At 46.3% G+C, this 26000-nt stretch overlaps 2 protein-coding genes across 3 annotated transcripts in view; one reads left to right on the forward strand and one right to left on the reverse strand.

Annotated features, from left to right (window-relative positions):
- Window positions 1-26000, reverse strand: part of MYLK4 (myosin light chain kinase family member 4) — a 797874-nt gene that overhangs the window by 63614 nt on the left and 708260 nt on the right. The gene's annotated exons all lie outside the window — the stretch shown is intronic.
- On the forward strand, window positions 5816-11394 carry FOXQ1 (forkhead box Q1). The gene has a single exon (XM_083519589.1). It carries the CDS (start codon window positions 8435-8437, stop codon window positions 9560-9562), a length of 1128 nt encoding a protein of 375 aa, XP_083375715.1. The 5' UTR covers window positions 5816-8434; the 3' UTR covers window positions 9563-11394.

Consider the following 26000-nt stretch of genomic DNA (forward strand, 5'->3'; position numbering starts at 1 on the left):
AAGGAGGAGGAGTGATTGGAGACTTTGTCACATGCATCATCAGTGTAACATGTAGTTTTCCCCAGAGCAAAGTCAGTTGTAGTCCTACTTTGTTCCTTCCTTCCTTCCATGGTCCACCTATAGTGGTTACTCTAGGACAATGGTGGCCAAACTTGGCCCTCTGGCTGTTTTGGGACTACAATTCCCACCATCCCTGACCACTGATCCTGTTAGCTAGGGATGATGGGAGTTTAGTCCCAAAACAGCTGGAGGACCAAGTTTGGCCACCCCTGCTCTAGGACAAGGATGGGAAAATTAGGTTCTTCCAGTTGTTGTTGGAGTACAACTCCCATCATCCCTGATCATGGTTGGTTCCTGGGTCCAACCACATCTGAAAGGCCACAAGTTTCCCATCCATGGTGTACTGGGTTGGACAACTCTGAAACAAGGCAAATTAAATGCTGACAACCACCAACTCACAAGACTGCAACAGCATATGGCTCAGAATCATTATCTCGGAGCTTACGTCTTGCCATCTTTCTGACTACCCAAGTTTCATGTCACATTTACATGTCATTGATGGGCATTTAGGAGGTCTCTTAGGGAAGGCTACCCTTATGATGAAGCATAGTGAAGCTTCAACATGCTGAGGTCGAATTTTAATGTGAATTAAAGTAATGTCCCCTAATCTGCCAAAAGACAGCTGCTTGGGGATGATGGCCATGGCAAGATAGTGCTGCAATCTACAGGTACATTATGTCCTAGAATGGGGTGAGGAACGTGTGGTCATCACTGATCATTGATCATGGAGGCTGGAGCTGGTGAGAGCTGTGGTCCAACAACTTTTATCAGCCCCGTGACAACATCTGGAGGGGCACAGTTTCTCCACCCTTGATTTAAGGGATCTCATCTATGATTCTTGAACATCTGCTGCAAATCAGAATAGACAGTAGAGAACTAGATGAACTAATGGCCTGATATAGGACAGCTTCATGTGTCCTTATAAATCAGCAGTTAAGGCCGGCCCTACCATGGGGCAGAGTGAGACAGCTAAGTGTGACTTCCATGGAATAGCACTAGATGCTTAGTTCTTTCAGTTATTGTGTTGGATCTTGCTCTCTGAAGCAGAAATCTGTTACCACTAGCTGGATGCTGCACAGGTGGCAAAAGGGGGCAGAATTTCAGCAATTCACCCTTTTCTCAACAGCTCTCTGTGCCCCTCCAAAAAAAAAAAACAACAACTCCTGTAGGATTGGGAGACCCTCTGGAACAGGTAGAAGATGGCAGAGGGGTTCCCGAGGGAAGTGTAAAATTCCCGCCCATTTGTTCCACAGTGGAATCTCCTCTGGATCCTAGTCACTTCCACAAATGGGGATTTGTCCTCCCTTTACATCCAACCTCTTGTTTATTTTTGCTGACAAGGATGGAGTGATATGCTTGGGTACACTATGTGCCTTGACCTGAGGGTAAGGAATCATTCGCCGCTCCATGTCAGGTAGCAAAATGCCTTGGGCCAGCCCTAGTTGTGTTGCAACACGGCTCTTGGTTTTGTTTTTTGCAGAATGTGTAGCAAACTCTCTTTTCCCTCATCAGATCCCTGAGATCTCCAGCTACATGTTGTTTCCTCAGTCATACCGATCAACCCAAGCCGATGAGTCTTACTCTGGCATGCAAACAAGCCACCTTGCAAGAGGAAGGAAATGCAAGGACTGTTGTTTGGAGTTCCTTTCACCACTCCAAGCTTCCCAGTCAAGCTGGTGTTGCTTGCAGCCATCAAAGTACTGCTTGCTTGAGATTTCCAATACAGCACCACCTACTCAAACACACCCATAACACATTGGCAAGGTTGTTGCTGCTGATTCTTCTGTGATTGTTCCTACAATGGTTTCTTCTGCCCACGTTGTTTGACTTCCTGGTATTGTTTAAGCAAACCACGTATATAATGAAGAGAGCCCTGATGGATCAACCCAAAGGCCAACCTAGTCTCACAACCTGCTTCCCCACAGTAGCCATCCTTGTGGCTATGGGAAGCCACAAACAGAACCTCCCTTCGCTGCTGTTTGTTCCCCATCAACTATTATTAAGAAACATGGGGCCTCCGAACCTGGTAGCCATCAATACCCTTGTCCTCCATAAATCTGTCTAACTTCCATTTTAAAGCTACCAAGACACATGGGAGTAGCCAGGATTTATGTTAGGGGAGGTCAGGACAGCCCCCAGTACTATTCCAGAACCAACGTACCTGCGACACAATTGTTCAGTTCACGGAAGAAACACCTATCGCTCAGTCAGGTTGCCAGTTGCGTCGCTAGAATGCACCACAACAACATCCAAGTGACCTCAGAGAGCGTTTTCAGTTACAAATATTCCAATCATTCCTACTTTTAGTTACGTACTTTTATATATTTGCTTTATTTAGGGGGGCAGCTGCCCGCGCGCGCGCCCCGGCTATGCCCATGCCAAGACAGTTGGTGGCCCTCGCCACAACTTATGGAAGCAAGTTCTGCAGTTTCACTGTGGGGTTCTTGAGGGTGATCAGAATGGAAAAGCCAACTTTAAAGTAATATTAATGCCACTGTTCGAATGTTCAAAGTGCTCTGTATGCCTTATCCAGGCACACACAGGTCCCGCTAACCAAACACAATTCATTTCCTGTAAATTGTTTGTCAGATAAGTATTTGCATAATGAGTCAATGGTTTCCATTGATTCCTATGGGAAACTTTCTAATGCATTCCGGACCATGGAATTTTGACCCCAAAAATAAATTTAAAAAACAGGAAAACCCTCTGAGGAAGGGGAAAGTGCTTATTTGTCCATTCGCTCTACCTCCCTCCCTTTATTCCTCGGCCAACCAATAGAAGGCAAACAAGGAAGTTTTTAAAAAAATTCTCTCTGTTTGGATATCTGAATCTGTGGTGTGTATAGAGAGTTTTGGTTACTAATTCATCATGTTCAGATAAGGGAACTTTCGCATAGCAAGCATTCGGAAATTAGGGTCTCTGTTTAGCAGATAGGAGGCTGAAGCAATAATTACTTGCCTAGGATCATCTAATGAAGTCCATAGTTTAACCAGGAATGAAATTTTCTAGCACACATTCTTAGCAATGTTAAGTACACCAGCTAACAAGAATGTAATATTATATGAAGGGTTTGAGTTTGGGACTTCTCAGCAGAATCTGGTTGATGATTTAGATTGCTGAGAATCTCAGCTTTTATTTACAAGGGTTACACGCAGCCCAATCCTATGCATGTTTACTTGGAAGCAAGGCCCACTATATTCAATGGTGCTTACTCACGGATAGGTGTCTATTGCAATGTAAATGACTCACCCTTCATGCTTATAAATCTCTTGTTAAAAAACAGATTGTAACCTGCACAAGTTGTCTGTTATTCTTGAATGCATTCCAAGCATGTTCTCCCTAACCAATATACCGCTCCTCACTTAGTCATACAGTTGCATTTTAAGATATTGCAAATTGCCGTCAACCTATGCGATTAAGGTGGGGAATGCATTCAAGCAAGTATCTGTCCACAAGTCTTTTTTCCCAGGCAAACACACAGAAATGCACACACCATCTTCTGTCATGCCTAATCTCTTGGAATTATCCCTGGCTTGGTTGAAGCATAAATATATAATCCACAGAAGAAATCCAGGCAAATCTGAAACCTGAATTCACGTGTGTACAAAGATATAGCTGGTTTATTAGCAGCTACCAATTGCTTAAGCTTTTTTTTAAAAAAAGAATGTTCATATTGCTGGTAGAAAATGTTCATACAGTATTTTGGTTTTGGATAACCTCCAGCAGAAGGGAGTTTTAAAGCAGGAGTGCTACTAAGCCCACCACATATTTAGGTACCACAGACAAAGGATGCTATGGTGAATGAGTCTAGCATAAAGCATATTTACCTATATGACCAGGTATCATTTGGAAAACTAGTCATGGTCACAGTTATAAATAATGATGTACCTAACACAATGGATAACTTGATGTATGAAACCTATTTCACATTAGTGCTTTGAAAATATGCAAGAAGTGTAACATTTCACAGTATAATCTTGCAAAGAATGTAGCATCTTTGACCAGCAACTTCAAAAATCAGAGATGAAGCATAGCCACTCATCAGAGTTTGTTGGAAATCCACTAGTACAGCATTTGCAGAAAAGGATGTGTATGTCGTTAATTTTATGGTACTACACTTATTTTTTGTCAGGGCATCATTTATTAAATTAATTGCTTTCAAATATAATTGAGATTTACATGCAGCCTAAGGACAATCCTAAACAAAAGCACTTCTAAACTCAGGTTTCTGAGATTAAGAATCTGGTCCTGTGCCCATTTACTCCATTGATCCTGTGTAGACATTATAGGATTGCACTACCAACCTCATTCTACTCAGTGGAATGTACTTCTGAGAAAACACGCCTAGGATTCGGTCACGTGAATACTTACTTGGTTGGAATCTCCCCTGAAATTCGTAGGACTTCCTTTCAAGTAAACGCACTTAACAGACATATTGCACATTAGCCACAAGACTATTGAAGCCGACATCTTTGTACTTAAGCCAATTTCCTGAAATGACATTGCCACTGACATTCTGAAATGTCAGGTTAAGAACTTTGCTTCAGGATGAGAACATAAATCATGCTCCGGTGGCGCAGCGGCAGCAGAAGGCCCCGTTAGCTAAAGTGGTGCTTCAGTTTAAGTACAGTTTCAGGTTAAGAAGGGACCTCCAGAATGAATTAAGTACTTAACCTGAGGTACCACTGTATTATAATTATTATAAAGTTACACCAGATCTAAACCCCATTCAGCACTGGGGCTGCTGCTGCTCTGCCTAAGCCTGGCAGAGGGACAACCCTTTCAAAGAGTGTTTTAGGCCAGGTGGCCAGGTCACGTGACTGAGCTGAATAGACTAAGTGCGCCCTCTCTGTTCCAGCCCCTACCACCCTTTTGAGGGACTTATACCTGCTTCAGCTCAGCTATCTTTGGCTCAGCCCCAGTTGAGCTGGGACAGGGGTGCCAACTTGAACAAAATATTGGGGGCGGGCAGGGCTTACCTAATCATAATCAATCACATGATGTGGTGCATGCACACCATTTGAATGACAATGCCTATCAATGACAATGTCCTGGCCCCCTCCAATATTTTATTGGGAGGGAGATAAAGACCTCTCAGTCCCCGGGAGTTGGCTCCTATGACCCAAATATCTTTAGCTGAGCAGAGGTTAGGAACTTAAAACACTGACTGGACTAGAGATGCATGTATGTATCCTAAGCCGCTCATCACAGTGATTCTTGCCATAATGTTGCCTACTACCTCTCAATATTTTTGGATACATTTCTTCCCCATCCCCACCTCACAGGAAAGTAGTAGCAAAGCGTCCACTCTTTTCAGAAGGAGATAATTTTTAGGGAGAAGATTTTGTCGTAGTTTTTGTTTTAAAGTGCAAAGCCTAAGTTATGCACCTGGAAAGCCAGACTGATTTCAATGAAAGAACTAAGCACGTGCTAAAATCTCTCATGCTGAAATCCAATGCAGTTTAAAAGTGATTTAACTTTGGTTGAAATGTATGGATCATTTGGAATATACCACGGAAGTCAACTTCCAAAGAGTGGGCACAATTCACTCAAATTTAAGCATGTTTAAGACCCAATGAAAAATGAAGGAAAGGGGAAAGGGGGCTTCAAGTGCTAAGTTGTGCTTGACATGTTTAAGACCGGAGTTTCATTTTTCACAGCTGTATGAAATGGAGAAAGCAAAAATAAATGTGGACAATTCAAATAAAAACAGAAAATGAATTGCGAGTCCAGACAAACCACAACACTCTTTTAATGAATTTTATTTTACTACATGAATACGATTTGTCAATTTAAAATATCATTATTTCACCTTGGCACAAAATGGCAGAACAGCAGTCGTGTGTTCAAGCAGCTTTCATTTACAGACTGGCAGTAACAAAGTCAGTCCTGGGGACACTCTTACACATTTGTGACTTCCATTGTCACTTTGCTACACGGGGGGGGGGGAGCACACTGAGTGACTTCTAAGAGCATCCTGTTTTTTTGAAATCATTGCACAGCATTTGGCTCTCCTGGCTGAAGATGGTGACTCCTACTCAATTGGCGTATTTATCAATAGCAGGTCTTTATTTCACTTTACCCTGATCTTCCTCCAAGGGTCTCAGGCTGACATACATGGCCCTTATCTCTCCCTCACTACATTGTCACAACGATCTTGCAAAGAGTCAAGTGGTGAATTTCACAAACCTGGGTCTTTCCAGCTATAGCTACCATATTACACAGATATAACTTTCAGCAGGACCACAGTGGATAAAACTGCTCTCCCCATGTACACCCATGATTGGGAACGAACATTTCTTTAAGAATCCTATGATTATGGATATTAATTGCATCTATACCCTGTCCTTCCTTGAACTTGGGACTCATATTGCATCGCTCACCCCTCTACCTTCCCAACAACCCTGCCAGCATACTCTCCAACATTTCTCAGATGAAAATAGGGGTGTCCTATTCCATAATAAGAGTTTTATTATTTATACCCTGCCCATCTGACTGGGCTGCCCCAGCCACTCCAGGCGACTTCCAACATACATAAAAATGTAATGAAACATTAAACAAAAAACTTCCCTATACAGGGCTGCCTCGAGATGACTCAGGGGTCAGGTAAGTCCACACCCTCCAACATTTCTCTGATGGTAATAGGGACGTCCTAAGGAAAAGTGGGACATTCTGGGATTAAATCAGGGGTTGTCTCCAGGAAAATAGGGACAGTTGGAGGGTCTGTGTCAGGTAGTCAATCATTAGCTCTCAGCCCAGGTCCACCAGAGAGTTTCAGGACTGAGTGGGCATTTGAATGGACACTCTAATCACTCTCAGTTCTAATGAATGGTTGCAAATTCAAAGTTCAGAACTCAAAACCGTAATAGGAAAGTGTTGCAATACCTTCTATAGGAGGCTGTGTTTATTTACTAATTGCAAAGTAATTTCCAAGATAGGGGAGGGGGGGGAGCACCATCCCTCAACAGGTTGGACTCTGCCACCTATAAATCAATTTGCACTTTACACCTGAGAAGAGTAACCTGCTACGCAAAGTGGGAGGAGAAGGGGTGGGGCCTGACTGGGCTCCTTTCATTGGAGGAACCCCAAGGAGAGGGCGGGACTTGGCCAGAGCCAAGCAAACAACCTGCCCGCCCCAGCTTTCCAACAAGCTCTCCCTGTCATCGAGGCTGTCTCTCGGGAGATGCCCACCTTTGTCTGACTTACCTTGCATCTCCACCCAGCAGCCGCTCGGAAGCCTGGCGGGGGGTAGCTCCGCCTCCTCCTCCCCAACTGGGCTGAGCGTTATAATGGGCTGGCCTGAGAGTAGTGGAGAGAGATAATGACAATGCCACTTTAATGACAACAGCCGCTCGAGGGTTGCTGTCGCCAGCAGACAGCTCGCAAGCGCCAGGCTCTTCAAGCGGGAGCGCCACTAACGTGGGGGAAAGGAGAGCAGAAAGACGCGGATTCAGCACATCAGGTTTCCATTTTTCTTTTTTAAATCCTAACCGGAGTCAACTTGCTGCCGATCTTCCCCTGGAAGCCTATGAAGATCTAAGAGTACACTCCTAGAAAGAGAATCGCACCACCAGGATATATCGTTTAAAAAAAAGTTGACGCAAAGTTTCTTCAGTCACCTGTTACCTTCAGCTTTGCGTCCGAGACTCTCAAGATAAAATACCACTGGCTGCGGGGGAGGGGAGAGCGCGCATCTTCCTCGGAAGGATCCTCCCCCACGAGGATCAGATACTTATTTTGGGCCGAAGAGAAAAGCCTACCTTCTAGGGATCATCATCCAGGTGGGAAAAGCCAGCAGAGGCTGGCTTTGCTCAGCAACGCACCATCCAGGACCGCCGAGAGAAAACGCTTGAAAACCAGCCGACTCCACGCGCGCTAGGAGCGCAACGCGCTGGTTTTGATTTCGAAGGAGGAGACTTGGGGTGTGGAAACAAGCCCCCTTTTTGCTCACAAACTAAGGAGGGGGCAGAAAGAGACCTCACAGCTACATTCCGCCCCGACACCCTTTCCCAAAGGAATTCAGGCTTCAGAAACTTCTCCCGTGGCTCTGCTTTTTTTAAGGGTTGCTAGCGTGGGAACCCCGATTTTTGCTCTCTTCCTCCAGGGAGGCGGAGACGTTGCTCTGAAGCCGCGAGACACATTCCGTGACTCCCCCGTGGAAGAAAGGGAACTGTCGCCCCTTAGGGGAGCTCCACCACCACCGCGTAAAAGGAGAGATGCACCTCAACTTTTGTTAGCGTCCCCTCCCCCCGGAGATCCGAGCCTACACAGCCCCATTGCTGCGCTCGGAAGGCCCACCGATCATCCCTGGGGAAGAAGAGACCCGTGGGCGGGGGGAGCCGAGCTGGGCCCCTTCGAGGCTGGAGGCGCCACCATGAAGCTGGAGATCTTCGCCCCGCGTTACGAGGACAAGCTCAGCAGCGACCAGGAAAGCAGCAGCGCGGCGTCGCCACTGCCCGGCGACAGCGAGCTGGGCTCCGACGGTGACTGCGCCGCCCTCAGCCCGGCCAGTGGCGTCGGGGCCTCTCCGCGCCAGGGCTCGGAGCCTTCGCCCGGCAACGCGAAAGCAGCGCCGGGGAAGCCTTACACGCGTCGCCCGAAGCCTCCCTACTCGTACATCGCGCTGATCGCCATGGCTATCCGGGACTCCGCCGGGGGGCGCCTGACTCTGGCCGAGATCAACGAGTACCTGATGGGCCGTTTCCCCTTCTTCCGCGGCGCCTACACGGGCTGGCGCAACTCCGTGCGCCACAACCTGTCGCTCAACGACTGCTTCGTCAAGGTGCTCCGCGACCCGGCCCGGCCGTGGGGCAAGGACAACTACTGGATGCTCAACCCCAGCTCCGAGTACACGTTCGCCGACGGCGTCTTCCGCAGGCGGAGGAAGCGCCTCAGCAGGCCCGGCGCCGCGGAGCCTGCCCAGGCGCACCAGCCCTCGGCCTCGCCCTCTCCAAGCGCCGACCACGAGCCCCAGCCAGCGGCGTCCGGGACAGCCACGACGACGGCCGCCGCCTCGGTCTCGCCGTCGTGCTCCTCGTCGGGCCCGAAATTCTCCAGCTCCTTCGCCATCGAGAGCATCTTGAGCCGCCCTTTCCAGCCGTCCGAGAAGCAGCAGCAGCAGCGCCCCGCAACCCCAGCGGGAGACAGGGCGATGCTGTGGCCCGTCCCGTCGGGCTACTCTCGCCTTCTGCCCCAGTCCGCCGTCTCCTTCGGGCTCCTTCCTCCTCCTCCTCCGTTCCCACCCGCGGCGGCCTCTTCTCTGTATTCCTACAGGCTGCCCGACCCGCTCCTCCTGGAGGTCTCCGCGGGGGAGGCCTCGACGTCCGGGGATCCCCAACAACTCTTCCCCCAGAGGACCTCCCTCCTCGCCGCTTCCACCGCGGCCTCGGAATCGCTGCAAGGGGTCCCGCTCGGCGTCGCTCAGCTCTACTGCCCCCTCCGGCTGCCCGGGTCGTTGCAGCAGGTCTATCGGCCTTATCCCACGGAGACCCTACCGGTGTAACCGTAGAACTAGCCAAGCCCCCTCCCTCATGAAGTGACTTGAGGACAGGCGATGGGAAAGGTCTCTACGCACATTTTTATTTTATTTTTAATCCAGTGACTGAAAAGTACAAAGACTCTGTGCCTTAAGGATGGATTTCCCCTGAGACAAAAACCCAAAAGTCATTCGATCTGATTTTAACCCGAACTTTCAAATGGACCAGAGTGTGTCTCTCTCCTGGTAATAGTACCCTGCTGATAGGTTTTGGGGGGGGCATTCATCCAATTGTTTTTGTTTCCCATTCACAAGACTAGGAGGCGCGCCCAACCCGCAGATTTTAAGCCATTTTTATAGCCGTGAGTTTCCAGGGTGAACTCCTTACTCTGGTATAGTCGTTAAAGCGCAGTCCTGTCTTCTATGTTTATTCCGAAGAAAGGCTGCTCAGCGGGTCTTATTCCGAAGTGGGCGTGGCAAGGGTGGCAACTGCGATTATCCAAACCGCTTCCTCGAGAACTCTGTATACAGTACGTATGCTGCAAACTTTAGCAGGGTTGCCAACTTCTTGTTGAAGGGGGCTCCTGTGCCTTTAGCAGTCTTGATGCTTGGTCAGACTGCTGTCAAAGGCCCCAAAACTGGGCCAGTAAAAAGTTGGCAACCCTAAGAGCTCCACTGATTTCAACAGAAGCTAAATACACATGGAGGGGGGGCAGAGATTAAGCCCCATTTAACTCAAAGGGTCTTGTTTTTTCGGGAGGGTAACATAGGGTTGTGGTCAATTAACCTTTACTCAGAGTAGACTCTTTGAAATGGATGGACCTAAGTTAATCATGGTAAGAGTTAGTTGACTACAACCCATCACACAGCAGGACTGCAGCCTGCGCTTCTAAGCGTACATTAAGTTAGGGATCGACCCATTGGATTTCAGGGGAACTTACTCCTGAGTAAGCAGCCAGCCGTAAGACTGAATTCCTCCGCAGCCTTTTAAGGGTAGTCCAAGCCAGCTAGTGGAGTGGGGTGGGAATGGGAATAGAATCACAGGAAGGTGGGTTGTGAACTTGCGTGGGGCGAATCACTATTTGCAATATCCATCGTTCAAAAACGAATAACTTTAAAAGCACCGCCCCGATTCTAGCGCATATTTACGCAGAGGTAAGCCTGTTTGACTTCACATCTGCGTAGCCTCTAGATGCAAGGTGCAGTGAACTGGTGAGATTCCCTGCTGGCGAGAGATCAGTCCAGAGAGATGTACAGGGAGACAGAAAAGACAAAACAGCTTTTATATTTATTTAAGTGAAAGCCTCTTTCCGATGGAAGGGGGGGGGGAGGCAGCTTTGATGGAAATCGTGAACGTAGGCAATGTCTAACCCAGTCAGGGTTTCGTTCCTAAATTCTTTATACTTTTCCTCTAGTTTCCGAGTACTCCGAATACAGAAGGAAGGGCTCTTTTAAAATGCACGTGTGAGCCTTCCCAGAATGAGCACTGCGGTTAGCCTTTCGTGGAAGAGGGAGGGGGTAACTTATTTATAACTTTTTTATTGTTTCAGCAAATACAGGCTGCCGTCGCTTTTTATTTTTTCCAATGAAAGAACGAATTTGATATTTGGGGTGTGTCCGCGTGAGTCTGCTAAAAGTTGATTCATAACCACCACCCCCGCCCCACAAAAATAAAAAAAGGGTTTCTGTGACTATCCAGAGATACCCAAGCGGAACCCTATTTTTTTAAAAAATGCTGCCACCGAAAAGGAAGACTGCTTTCAGGAAATGTGTCTGTGGTGATGTGTGTGTGTGCGTGTGCGCGCGTTATGAAGCTGTGGATCCTGGTTATTTTCAAATAAAAGTTGGAATGAAAATTATCAAGTGTGTGCTGGCATCTCTGCGCATAGCTCAAGGGGGTTGTGGCGGCTTCACGGAATGCATAGGAGGCCAGGAGAGTGGGGAAGGGAGGGGGAGAGAGAGAGAGAGAGAGAGAGAGAGAGAGATAAAGGGCCGGGGTGGGAAACACATTAAAAGCACCAGCAGCTGGGACCTTGTGGATAGCATCCCTGCTAGATTTGCAGACGCCCTGTTTGAAATTGACATGGGCCACCAAATATTAGACATCGCAGATGTGGAGGTACCGGGTGCAGTTCCCTATCTAACCATGCCTGGTGGTGATTATAAGCGCAGGTGCAGAGGACATCAGTTTCTTAGGATTCGTCAGTCTTAAGATACACTGGGAAAAGATGCGATCTTTGTATACAGCTGGGGGGTTTTGGCCTTTGGCGGCTGCGCCAAAAGGATGCCGCTGGACATAGCTGTAGGAAGCTGTATTTGTTGCACTGTTGCCTGTAAGTAAAGGTAAAGGGACCGCTGACCATTAGGTCCAGTCGTGGCCGACTCTGGGGTTGCGGCGCTCATCTCCCTTTATTGGCTGAGGGAGCCGGAATACAACTTCCGTGTCATGTGGCCAGCAAGACTAAGCCACTTCTGGCGAACCAGAGCAGTGCACGGAAACGCCATTTACCTTCCCGCTGGAGTGGTACCTATTTATCTACTTGCACTTTGACGTGCTTTCGAACTGCTAGGTGAGCAGGAGCAGGGACCGAGCAACGGGAGCTCACCCTATAGCAGGGATTCAAACCGCCGACCTGATCGGCAAGTCCTAGGCTCTGTGGTTTAACTGCCTGTAGCTGCTCTTAAAAGACATAGATGATGATTAATAAATTTGTATACCCATCCGAAAATCCCAGGGCGGTTCACAACAGAAAAATACATAATACATAATGAAACAAAAACAAATAAATAGTTTTCACTCCCACCAACACATTTAAAAGGGCCTGGGAATGTTAATCAACCGAAAAACGGGTTGAAGAGAAAAGATTTCTCCTGGTGCCTCTGTCACCCCAGTGATCACCAGGGTTGATTCAGCTGATCTGAGTGGCTAGGCGGGTGTCCCCTTCCTTCCCCTTCCCCTTCCTCCTTCACTGCTCCATGTGCGCGCCCCTCAGGAAGCTGCGTGGAAGAGGGTGACCATCCCAAAGAGGAGTGTACCGTTCTTTGGTCAAGGTCCAGGATATAGGTTAGCTGCTCTATGAAGGCGCCAGAAGAGCATCCCAAGGGGGGGAGCATTCCACAAATGGGGAGCCACCGCAGAAAAGGCCATTTTCCTGTTGCCCACTCTCCGGACCTCTCCAGCGGGAGGCACAGGAAGAAGGGCATCAGATAATTATTGGAGGGTGTTGGCCGGTTCAGATGGAGTGGGGGAGATGGGGGGGAGTCTCTGAAAGGAGGCGTCCACACTTCCATCACAAGCCCTTTCTACTCAACGCTAAATCTGCAGTAGGCTGACTCAGTTAGCCATACACACCCAACACACTCACACACTTTTGTGTTTGAACTCGAGGTGCTTCGACGCACTGCGCGTGTCCCACGGAGAACAGGGCGAAGCGACTCATTTCCCACCTAGAAGGAGTAGTAAAACTGAAGCCTCGGGGCTGCCATGGCTTGCTGAGAAGCCGGCTGCGGGCCGAGGTGCCCTAGTCCTGCTGAGTCAGCCATTGGCCGGCCAGCTGGCTTGTAGTCAAAGGCGGCGGCGGCGGACAATTGTTGCATTCTGCCAAGCCTAGAACCATTTTTGGAAAGATCTTAGGCTGCCTGACAGCGTGCATTCCTACACACGTCGACTCAGAAGCAAACGCCAGTGAGTTCAGCGGCCTTACTTCTAAGTGTGCACAGGATTGTAGCCTCGACTTCACTCTTACTCAAAACGCAAAATATTCGACGGGGCGGGCGGAGGCGTGGACAGCGAAAGACCGCTTCGCCAGGGACAAGCCAGAGTTGAAACCTAATCCTTTTGTGCCGCCTGCCAGATTCTCCAGGAAGGTTGTCGGGGGACAATTTGTTTATGACCTCTTGGGTTCGGTGTGGTGGTGGTGTTTGCGTTTTCAGGAATGCAGTTCAGGCGGCAGGGCGGGTACCTGACCCGGGGAATGTTTTCCTGCTTAGAGTATGTGGTAAATTTAGAAAAATGTACACAGGATGGAACAGCTGAGTCCATCCACAAGCGAATTCCAACGCAGCTACTCCCCGTCTACTCGGGAGTAAGTACCATTGATTTTAAAATGAAGTTTACTTTCAGGTAAATAGATTTAGGACAGCAGCCTTCGTTTTAACCGATTGGGAAAGGAGATAGTTGCCCCTGTCTTACGCTGGAGGAATTCTATTTACCTCAAGAGAACGACTCCAACACTGGCTTAATTAGGAACCGGAGCTTTTATGGTTTCAGGATGCAATCCTGTACACACACATTTGGGAGTAAATCTCGCAGAGCTCAAATAAGACTTGCATTGTAGAAGACGTCAATAGGATCCGGCTGTCAGTTCCAGTAATTTGACATTACCTCAGCGCCCCACCATCATCATTAAGGCAAATCTCTAAACCAACTAGCTGGGGAACGGGAAATCTGGCCTAAAATTGATTTAAAACAAAAACAATGGGAACAGGATGGGAAAGGCAACAGAACTGCAGAAGTTGAGCAAAACGTCCTCTGCTGATTTTCTGGTTGTTACAAAGACACAACCGTCATTGATAAAGTTGCTATCTTTTGCTCGCTCGCTCCTTCACAATCGTGTTGGTTCCAAACAGCAGCAGTCCGATTCTTAAGGGCATTGTATGAAAGCAACCCTCTCTGAGTTAAGTCAGGAGTGTCCGAAGTATAAAAGCAAAGAGATACAAGCTTTGGAGTTCCTCACGTTCCTTCATCGGATTTCTTCAATCCGGCAGACAGCGGTGCAGCCAAACCTGTGCGCTACTTTCCCCAGCAGCCACAGTCCGCCTCCCTCAAGAGAACAGGCCACTTTTGCGTGTGCAGATTGAAAAACGACGGTCTCGTCTCAATTCCAGCCTGTTCGCCTTTATCAAGCGCAGCATCGCACAAGCTATTGAACGAGATTACATTGCGCTCTTAGCAAGGAAACCCTCGATCTCGCATTCATTGGCAGGAGAGCTAATTCCATGGAAAGGTGAATATTTCTTCGGCGCCTTTTGTTTAAAAGTTTGCTCTTGTTTTCGAAGGCGAATGGACAAGCTGAGTGTAAATGGACCGTTTCACGGTGCCGCTTCCCTAGGGGCATGTATGATCTCCCTGAGATTTCTGCTTTGCAGGGGGTTGGTCTAGATGGCCCTCGGGATCCCTTCCGACTCGACAATTCTATGAATCTATGTGTCGTCTTCCCGTCTGCTTGAGAGCTTCCTTCACTCGGCTGTTTGCGCAACGCTAGCGAAGGAGTGGTGAAACCGTCTCTTTTTCTTTCTCCGCGAGCAATAAAACAACATGTTACGATGTATGTCTATGCAAACGCATCTTAAGGCTCTGGTGCACGAAATACGTGTCAGTCAGTTTCTCTCCTGAGATTTTATCGGGGCCCTTTGTGAGCCATGCAAAACGCGCAAAATAGGAGACGTTCCCTCCCCACAAAGCCCATTTCGCACCAAGTTCGCTTCCAGTCCAGAAATACCCACTAAACACAAAAACGAAGCCACAAGAATCTTTAGACTCGCCCAACCTTAGAAGACTATTGTTTCCATTAAAAGTGCTGTTTAGAAGCTAGACGCTGTTTTAGGCAAAACAGCCTCCCAAAGCCGCCGCCCCCCCCCCCCGCGCATCTTTTCCTAGAGATGCTTTTAAGTTGGAGCCAAAATGTTTGGAGACACTTGCGGGTATCCTGTTGAAAACGAATAGCATTCTAAGGCTGCAACCCTAAGAGAACTTACTTGAGAGCACCCCCATTGAATTCAATGGGACTTCAATGGGGCATTGCTAGGGCTGCAGCTTGTGTCGTCCATGACACTCAAATTAGGTAGCAGCCCCTTCCCAGTTGCCGCGGGGCAGGCAGAAATTCAGCAGGTGATGTTTCCCCACTATATAGATCAGGGGTGCCAACTTGAATAAAATATTGGGGGCCGGCCCTGCATAATCGATCACATGATGCAGTGCAATGACACCATTTGAATGGCACTGCCCATCAACTTGAAGGGGGCCGTCAAATATTTTATGGGGGAGCCGAAGACACCCCCCCCCTCGGCCCCTAGGAATTGGCTCTTGTGATATAGATGCAGCAATCGGGACAACTTCACCTGTTGAATCCAGGAACACAAAGCCTTGTCAGGAAAAGCGTAAGCAACGCTGCACTCAGATGCTTCTTTTGCAGAGAATTCTCCCACGGGATTTTCTATAGCTATATTTATATAAAGCTGTGAAGGAGGCAAAATTGCTTTAATGCCAGCTACCATGACTGAATTTGAAAGCATGTCCCATTAATTTCAATCGTCATAATGTCGAAGCGTTGAGTTTGAGTAGGCTGTCATAATCCATCTCGGCTTCTAGAGGAATCGCCTATTAAACAAGAAAACTGTGTAAATTCGGGGAAACCTATCTGGACTGGGGTGCACTACCATCTGCCTAGTACCATAGAGTTGGAAGGGACCCTGAGTTCAGGGAGTTGGAAGGGACATCTAGTCCAACCCCCTGCAATGCAGGGATCTTTTACCCAACGTGGGACTCGAACCCATTACCCTGAGATTAAGAGCCTCAGCCTCTATTTATTGAGCTATCCCTGTCATGTGCTTGGATTAAAACCGCACATGGCTTCACAAATCTCCAGTCCCAACTAAAACGGACAAGTCCGGGAAGAATTAAGTCCCGAGATTACTTGGAAGTAACTGCAGATGAAGCCAATGGGGTCTACACTAAGTTATCATCCCTAGAACGTGTGAGTGGGGGGAAAACAACATCAAATCCTTTTGCTATCTGAGGGACCTGCTTTTGAGTACACGTGCTCAGGAGGCTGCCGGGCGCAACTTGATCCCGAATGCTTAGGAGTGCAGCAATTTCACACCCCGGTCTTAAAACATAATTGTTGAGGAGTAGCACTGTTCGGAGCTGTTGGAACTGAGCTTATCTGGCTGCAAGGCGAGGGTTATGTGTGCGCGCGCACGTGTGTACGTGTGTGTGTGTGTGTTTAACCAAGGAAGATGGAGGAGCGAGTCTCCCTTTTCTTTCCAGCTGTAAATCAAGCCTGTCAGATGGCAGAGACGGATAGGGCGCCCAGCACCTGCCCAAACACACTCCAGCGGCAGGTAAGCAGAGAGCCAGGATACTTTTACATCGGCGGGGCTGGGTGGAAATTACCCTCTCCAGAACAGAGAAGGGTTTTGTGCGGGGAGACTTTGTCTTGCGAAGCGCTTAATAAATCAGAATGACAGAAAGGGAGGCACAGAGCCCTCCCGGAGAGCCCTGGAAGAAGCTAGCCAGGGCAGCGTTGCCCTGCGGGCACCAGACAGCTTTAGCTCCTCCTCCCTCCTCCCTCCTCAAACAAACTAAACCCTGCCAATCATTCTGAATAGGAACAGTGTGCTGGGACTGAACTATGCACCCAAGTTGCCACTATGTTGTAGAAACTTATCCTGAGTCAGTCTCGCCCTTCCTTGTACAGTGGTACCTCGGGTTACATACGCTTCAGGTTACAGACCCTGTGGCCCTCCCTCAATTCACAGATATTTAGAAAGACTGAGCCAGAGTTTAGAGTTGAGGTTTGCAGTGACAGGTAAAGGTGAAGGACCCCAGGATGGTTAAGTCCAGTCAAAGGTGATTATGGAGTTGTGTCACTCATCAAATTGTCAGCATAACACTCAAAATGGAAGTGTGGCACTCAAAACAGAGCACGTTTGGCTTCTGAAAAAAAGTTTGCAAACCTGAACACTTACTTCCGGGTTTACAGTTTTTGGGTTCCAAGTTGTTTGAGTACCAAGGTGTTTGAGAACCAAGGTACCACTGTAATAGCCAGAGGAGCTTTATTGTACTAGCCAAAACCATGCCAAAACCGCACAGGCACTATCAAATGAAGAAATATCTATAAATCTATATATCCATATATATATAAACTGAACCTCTTCCTAAACTATCAGAATCATAAATTGCAGACACACAGAGAAATTAGGGGTCTCCACACAGCAGACAGTATTTTTCTATTTAGACCTCAGAATCCCCCTTACAGCTTACTGCAATTTTATCCAGATTCTTCTTCCTAATCTGTCTTGCCGCCAGCGCAAAGAGGGCCACATTATGGGGCATTAATGTCACTGAGCAGCCATAGAACCCTCTCTGCTAGAGAGAGACAGCTTTCCTGGATAAACAAGAGATTTAGAAAGTGTCTCCTAGGTTCTGTGTTTAGTGGACAATGTAATAAATAATGCTGATGTTCTCCACCTGTGATTGCCCACATATAATTTGATATACCTCCCTTACTTGCCTATTTTTCTGAACTAAAAAAGGCGCATGTAACTTTTATTTATAGGAGAGCCACTCCAGATGCCTGATAATTTTACTGATCCATTTCTGCACATTTCACAGCCCTACAATATCCTTTTAGAGGTGCAGCAACCAGAACCATACACAGTATTTTCCAAGGGTAGTGTCAGGGAACTGACATCGGAGCCAGAGGCGGAGGGAAGGCTCTCAAGTGATGCTGGAGAGGGACCCAGCAGGGAGAGAGGTAGCTCAGCGGGGGAAGGAAATCAGCGCAACACCAGGGATAAAGGGGGGCAGATGGAGGAATCGGCGAGAGGGCTCCAGGACTCTTCACTGAATACCAGCGGGGAGAGCACGGGTCCTCCGCTACCCACACCCTCCCTGCGCAGAAGACTTCCGCACAGGGAGAGTAGGAGGAGACTTGGCGTCAAACAGCTTTTATGCTGGAAAAGGTTTAAGAAACGCCCACTGACGGATTCTGCTAGCGACTGAGGCAGCCACGAAGTGAAGGGCTGTCCAGACAGAAAAGGTTTAACAAGGCAACAAAGCCAGGAGAGGCGGCAACTTACGCACCAGCAACCCCTATATTCATTACAGGTAGTCACCTTCATGATCACAAAACCTTTAGAACCCCACCTTTCATCTACAAAAATGCCCTCCCCCAATCTTACAAAATAATCAGATAAAAAGGACTTGCAGTTACAATAAAACAATGAATTGTAAAGTACCATTTAAAAAGCTCTTGTGAGTAGTAGAAACTGGGCCTGGCATCTAAAAAGATAACTCGGATGACACCAGGAAATTTTCCCTGGGGAAATAATTCAAAAAGTCAGAAACTATCTTCCTTGCAGCCATTCACAAATTCTGAATGTAGCAATACCAATATGGGGGTATACCAGGCAGGCTCAAACAGGAGAATGCGTTTTTCAGATAACCTCATCCCAGAATTGCAGTTGTCTTGCCAAATGCAAAGTGGTTACAGTGGTACATCAGGTTAAGTACTTAATTCATTCCAGACGTCCGTTCTTAACCTGAAACTGTTCTTAACCTGAAGCACCACTTTAGCTAATGGGGCCTCCTACTGCCCCGCCACAGCCCGATTTCTGTTCTCATCCTGAAGCAAAGTTCTTAACCCGAGGTACTATTTCTGGGTTAGCGGAGTCTGTAACCTGAAGGGTCTGTAATCTGAAGTGTATGTAACCCGAGGTACCACTGTATTTTAAAATGAGATTCAGAAGTAATGCAAAACACAAGTGAGTGAGAAGATTAAATATTTAGTTCTAAACAGCAAGCAATATATACATACCACGCATGCGCTTCAATTTGCCATGGAAGCCCTCAAGAAGTGGTGAAGTGACCCCTCTAGGTAGACCAAAAACCCTGCCCGAAAACATCCAATTTATAGATAGCTACCCCATGTGGCTTGCCTGACTGGCTACCAGTCATACATTACTGGCCACTTGCAGATTATTCATTAGCTACCCTCTCCCAGTGCCTCACTTTCTCCAAACAATGTCCAACATCAAAGAAGGTAAAGGTAAAGGTACCCCTGCCCGTACGGGCCAGTCTTGACAGACTCTAGGGTTGTGCGCTCATCTCACTCTATAGGCTGGGAGCCAGCGTTGTCCTCAGACACTTCCAGGTCACGAGGCCAGCATGACAAAGCTACTCTGGTGAGCCAGCGCAGCACACGGAACGCCGTTTACCTTCCCACTAGTAAGCGGTCCCTATTTATCTACTTGCACCCGGGGGTGCTTTCAAACTGCTAGGTTGGCAGGTGCTGGGACCGAGCAACGGGAGCGCACCCCGCCGCGGGGATTCAAACTGCCGACCATGCAATCGGCAAGTCCTAGGCACCACCCGCGTCCCAGGGGTACTCATCACTATCTCTTCCTTCCAACAGATGTAGGACATTAAAGGCCATCAAAGAGCTTAACAAGAGATAGGGAGGGGGAAGGAACAAGAGGCAGGAAGAGGGCAACCAAGTCAGATCACTACCGGTAACTCCTCAAAATACAGATATCTTCCGGATAGATTGCCCATACACCAGTATCTTGAATTATGGCTGGAAGTCAACTAGTAGCCAACATTTAGGACAGGGTTGGGAAATCTGGATTTAAGGGTCCTGAATAACCTGGGCACTTCCATTAAAAACGCGTTCCTGCCCTCTCCTTGCCCCATTTCTGCAAATGAAGAAAAGGGCATCTGTACCAGAAAATAGAAAACACAAAGCAAAAGGCTATCATTAAGCAAGTACAGAACTGGAAGGTTGTTTTCATAAATCTGCCTAAGGGACAATGGAATCAAGTGTTCTTTCCCCTCAAGGAGAAGGCACTTGGAAATACTTCTCAAGAAAGAGGATTTTTGAAAAAGTGACCCTAGTGGTGTCAGAGCTAGGAGTTATTTCATTATGCAGAAGCAAACCCAGACTTGCCATCTATTGTACTCTCAAGAGATACACTTGGAAAAGCTTGGAGCTGTTGCTTCAACCTCAGCTACTTGACAAGCCTTATTATTTGTACAATAACATGCACATTTAGAAACCCTCATTTGTCATATTCACAGTTTGCTTGTATAGAGCCGTGTTTAAAACAACCTAAGAAGACTGGGTTAGATCCGGGCAAAGTTAATTATTAAATTATTTTTGTATGCCACAACTGCTGCTCGTATTTTGTTAGCTAAAAAGTGGAAAACCCAAGAATTACCAACAATAGAAGAATGGCAGATGAAGATGATGGATTTTTCGGAGCTAGCCAACCTGACCGGAAGAGTCCGCGACCAGGAGGAGGAGGAGTATCAGGAAGAATGGAATAAATTTAATGATTATTTAGTTAAATTTGTTAAGTTAAACTAACTGCAAATAGCTTGCAGATACTTAATGGGCTTAGGATTTTATTTATGTTAAGTGATGAATTAATATGTTTAATTCTATAAGGTGAAGATTTAAGAATGTTAATGTTTAAGTTAAATTTCATAAAAATTGGGATTTGGAAAACCGTTAAAAGGACATGCAATGAAATTCAACCAAGAGGAAGCAAGGAAGTCACTTAACAAAGTTAATAACTGTAATTTTTAATAAGGCTATGATTTATGTTTGTTTTGTTTGTCTTGTGTGTTTGTTTGTTTGTTTGTTTGTTTATAATATTGTGAAAACCAATAAAATGTTTAGATTCGGGCAAAGTTAGTCGAACTCTAAGCAGCCTTGAAATAACTTGTAGCATGAAAGGCGGCATGTAAGTTATTGTAATAAATTATCTTTTTAAAAAACTTTTATTGATAAATACAATACTTACAAACACAAAACACTAAACAAACTTATTTTACATACATACATACATACATACTTACATACACCTCTCAACTTAGATTACAAAAAAAGAAAACAAACTAAACATGCAAACATAAATCTTGACTTCCCTCCTCCTATGTGTGGCTTTCTTTATTTCTTTTCTTCTTTTTGCTGTGCTATCAATGTTATTTTTGACCATCTCATCTTATACCCATTTCTTCTTAATTTTTTAAGAATTTCATTCATTGCATATTGATATATTAATACCAGAACAATGTTTTTTGATGTATTCCTTCACGCAAGCCCACTCCTCTATCAGTTTTTGGTCTGATTGTCATCTTACTGCTGTAAGTCTTGCTGATTCTATGTATTTACAAAATCTTATTGAGGGAGTCTTTTCTCTCTTCCAGTTTTTTGCTATAATCATTCTGGCTGCAGCGGTTGCATAGAAGAAAACTTTTTTCCTAGTGGCAGGAATGTCAGTCGATATAATTATCAATATAATATAACTCACAGTGCATGGGCTTAGCCAGCGTGGCAGGGTGTGGCTGTCCCCCCCATCAAGTAAATAAATAAAAATACTTAACTAAAAGTAGAAATAATCAGAATATTTGAAACTGAAATGCTCTCAGAGGTCAATTGGGTGGTGATGTGGCACATTCTTGTGACACAATTGGCAATTGGACTGAGGGATAGGTGTGGCTTCTGCCAATCGACCAATTGCACTGCAGATAGCTCAGTCCTATTGCCACTGACATAAATCCTGGCTGCTCTCTGGCTTGCCTGAGTTGCCCTTAAACTGCCTTAAACTTATCCCAGTGGAAGTTATGTTGGGGCAAATGGCAAAAGGGTGTGTGTCAGGAGTGGGGGATGAGTATGCTGGGGGCAGGGAAATGGAGAAACAAAGTTGTACTGCATCCTCACTCCCTTCATTTCCTGGTCCCATCCACAGAGCTTGGCCTAACATACAGCACCTAAAATTCAGGGCTAACCAGATTCATCCCATGGGAATCAATGGAAAGGCAGAAAATAACTCCATAGCAGAGCATCTCTTGGGCATGTCTCTGGTTCAGTCTCCCATATTTCAAGGTAAGACTGGGCATGTCTCCTACCTGAAACCCTGGAGAGAAACTACCAGCAAGTTCAAGCAATAACCTAGCTTGATGGATCAACAGTCTTATTCAGTATGTCTGGGTGATCAAGTGTGGTTTAAAAAGGCAATGGAAGCCCACCAACAATGTGGCCATCCATGCCTCAATAAAGAGGAAGCCACACAACTGGGGTGCAACTATCAAGAAGGCCTTACCCCATGTCCAGTGGTGGAGAGCAGAAGGAAGACAGACAGAAGCAAAGGGGGGAAAGTGGTGAGCTTAAGGCTGAAAGCATTTTGAGGTGCAATGTCCTTTTTCTTGAGAACTGATGTTTGGTTGGAGAGTACAGTGGTACCTCGGGTTAAGAACTTAATTCATTCTGGAGGTCCGTTCTTAACCTGAAACTGTTCTTAACCTGAGGTTCCGCTTTAGCTAATGGGGCCTGCCGCCACGCAATTTCTGTTCTCATCCTGAAGCAAAATTCTTAACCCAAGGTACTATTTATGGGTTAGTGGAGTCTGTAACCTGAAGTGTCTGTAACCTGAAGCGTCTGTAACCCGGTGTACCACTGTATACGTTGCTTGCCTCCACCATCTGTATAGTTGTAAACAGAGCAAATATTACAAGCAGCCGAAAGCCTCCAATGATCTCACCTCCAAAGGGAAGCCAAACCCAGGTAGGGCTGCCCCTGGAGCTTCTCACTACTTTGGGAAGTTAAGTGCAGGTTGCACCACAATGTGTGAAGTGGGTTTTAACACTGTTAACAAAGGACCCCTGGACGGTTAAGTCCAGTCAAAGGCGACTATGGGGTTGCGGCGCTCATCTTGCTTTCAGGCCAAGGGAGCCACAGTTTTTCCACAGACAGCTTTCCGGGTCATGTGGCCAGCAGGACTAAACCGCTTCTGGCGCAATGGGACACCATGACGGAAAGCAGAGTGCACAGAAATGCCATTTACCTTCTCACCGCAGAGGTACCTAGTTTGGCAGGAGCTGGGACAGAGCAATGGAAGCTCACCCCGTTGCAGGGATTTGAACTTCCGACCTTCCGATTGGCAAGCCCAAGAGCAGGGGCCAGCAAACTTTTTCAGCAGGGGGCCAGTCCACTGTCCCTCACACCTTGTGGGGAGCCAGACTATATTTTGAAAATAAAAATAAAAATGAATTCCTATGCCCCACAAATAACCCAGAGATGCATTTTAAATAAAAGGGCACATTCTACTCATGTAAAAACATGCTGATTCCCAGACTGTCTGTGGGCCGGATCTGGCCTTAGTTTGCCTACCCATGCCCAAGAGGCTCAGTGGTTTAGACCACAGCGCCACCTGCGTTTAGACCACATCAGCAACCCACTGCCTGCATGGGGGTGTGGAATCACTGGTGATTAACTGCTAAGAAGATTCTCATTCATGTTCTGCTACTTTATTGCAGCTTGTTTTGTGGGGCAGCCAGTAACAGGCAGGGAAATATCTTGTTGTGGATTGTCCAAATCCAAGCCCACATCAATGTTAAAGAGCTACGCAGCACACGTACCTAGACCAGTGGCACTTGTCACCAAATGAAAATGCTGACAACTGTCAAGTGCTAACCTTCTCATAACAAAACCAGGCTCTCCTTTGAGCAATCACGTCTATTGTACAACTCAAGGAAGCTGCCAGCTTGTTCCAGGGAAAAGGCGTGCTTGTCTCATGCAATGTCTCATGATGTGTGATACTCTATAAGTGTTCCCACATGACAGTTCTTAATTAAATTGCAAACTAATGGATCGTTGTGGACGTAGGTGGCAATCCAGGATTTTTCTTTATTTCTTCAGTGAGAAAGAGCTCCTCAAAACCTACAAGAGACCGAAGGGATGTGAGTTCTGTAAATCTAATGCAATGGGGGTAGCTGGAATAATTGGCGAAGCTACGAAGTTTTTAAGTGAAACATACAGTTGCTGAGAATTTCTCTAAAAAGCTGATGTTTATAAGTGTTGTTGTTGTTTAGTCATTTAGCCGTGTCTGACTCTTCGTGACCCCATGGACCAGAGCATGCCAGGCACTCCTACAGTACAATAAAAAAAACTATTCAACGTGCCCTTCATAATCCAGTGATTGCCCTTTGTTAAAGTCAGGGCCTATCTTGTGTCATTTACAGTGCAATCCTAAATAGAACCAATTTCCACTGAGTTCAATGGGTCTCAGTCCTTGCTGGGTTTAGAACTGCAGCCTTACTTGCTATATTTATATAAGACCACCAGAAGCATTGTTCTCTGGACTATAAGCAATAAAATAAATGTCAAAAGTATTTTAATATCATAAATATCAACAAAATAAGAACAGCGCTTGCAACTTTTTGAATTGGATTCTTTCTTTTAAAATGGTTTGCCCCCACTTTTTCTTTTGTTTTCTTTTTACATCCTCAAGATGTAAGGGTTATACAATAAATTATCCATAATCTAATACCTCCTGGAGCAGACTATGATTCACCTATCTGCAGTCCCTTTGCAATTTTTTTTTAGGAATGTTGTTCTTGTGGTCCAACTTCTGGCATTTGCTCTTTCCGTCTGTTACAGTCATTCATCAGCCCCGTGACAAAACCCAGCAAAGCTGTTTTCCACAGGTGTGCAGAAAATCAACGCAACACTGCAGCCTGCAGGTAACAATTAAGATAACAGCAGTGTTTCTTAAAAACAACAAAGTAATAACTTCCCAGTTGGAGGGAAAGAGCAGGGAGGGAAGGAGAGACAGACACTTTTCTTCCCTCTTTAGAAAAAAATCTCTAAATAAAATTCTGTCCTCAAAAGTTTGGAACGGGTTGCAGAGGGAAGTGCAGTGTAAAATTATACTGTAAAATTAATGAATGTTAAAGGGATGTTGGATTGAAAATAAGCGGTATTGGTAAAAAGATTAATAAGAATATGTAAATACAGATTGACAATGGTTGGAAATATATAGTTGTAATAGGTTAAGATATTAAGTAAAGATAAATGATAGAGGGTAAGGATTTGCTGAACTAACTATGTGAACTGGAATACAAAAAAGGGGGGTGTGAGGAGGTCAGGAAACAAGTAAATGAAATATAAGACATGAAAATATTGATTTCTTTTTATTTTTTCTAATTTTTATGTATTTTGTCTTTGTATTTTTGTATTTCCTTTTCTTTTATTATTGTTACTCTTTTTTATTTCCTATTTTTAATTTTGTAACTTTTTATTGTCTGTAAAATCTCAATAAATATCATTTTTTTAAAAAAATTATACAATTAGCACAAAAGATGTGGATAGATATATATTTATTTATTTCATGGGCTCCATACAAATTTTAAAAAACATGATGCAGATTTATAAAAATACTTCTTCACACAGCACATAGTTCCACTCCCATAAGTATATGGCCGTGGCCACCAACTCAAATGGCTCTAAAAGAGAAGTAGATAAATTCATGGGGGAGAAGTCTCCAATGCCTCTGAATACCAGTTGCTGGAAACCAAAGGAGGGGACGGTGCTCTTGGTTCCTGCTTGCAGGCTTTCCATAGGTGGCTGATTGTCACTGATGCTGAACTTGGTGGGCCACTGGGACTGAGCTAGCAGGTTAGGTTGGCCCCCACCAAGGGCGCAGGCCTAGGGGGAACTGTCCGTCCTGCCTTGGAGTGGCTAGGAGCCTGCACTTCCCTGGCTGCTCCTCTGCTGCTCTAGGCAGCCGGGCGAGGTGCACAGGCTCCTCTGGGTGCCTTGGAGGGGCCCCTCCCCAGTGAAAGGCGATGAGAAGCAAAGTTTTGGAGTTTCTGGCAGATGGCCTTTCTCGGCTTCAGAGG

This window comes from Podarcis liolepis (assembly GCF_965112155.1).
Source record: "Podarcis liolepis genome assembly, chromosome: 8".
NCBI lineage: Eukaryota > Metazoa > Chordata > Lepidosauria > Squamata > Lacertidae > Podarcis > Podarcis liolepis.

What these genes read in the sequence shown, in the direction of transcription:
- FOXQ1 (XM_083519589.1), top strand. Translation starts at nt 8,435, where the DNA reads ATGAAGCTGGAGATCTTCGCCCCGCGTTACGAGGACAAGCTCAGCAGC.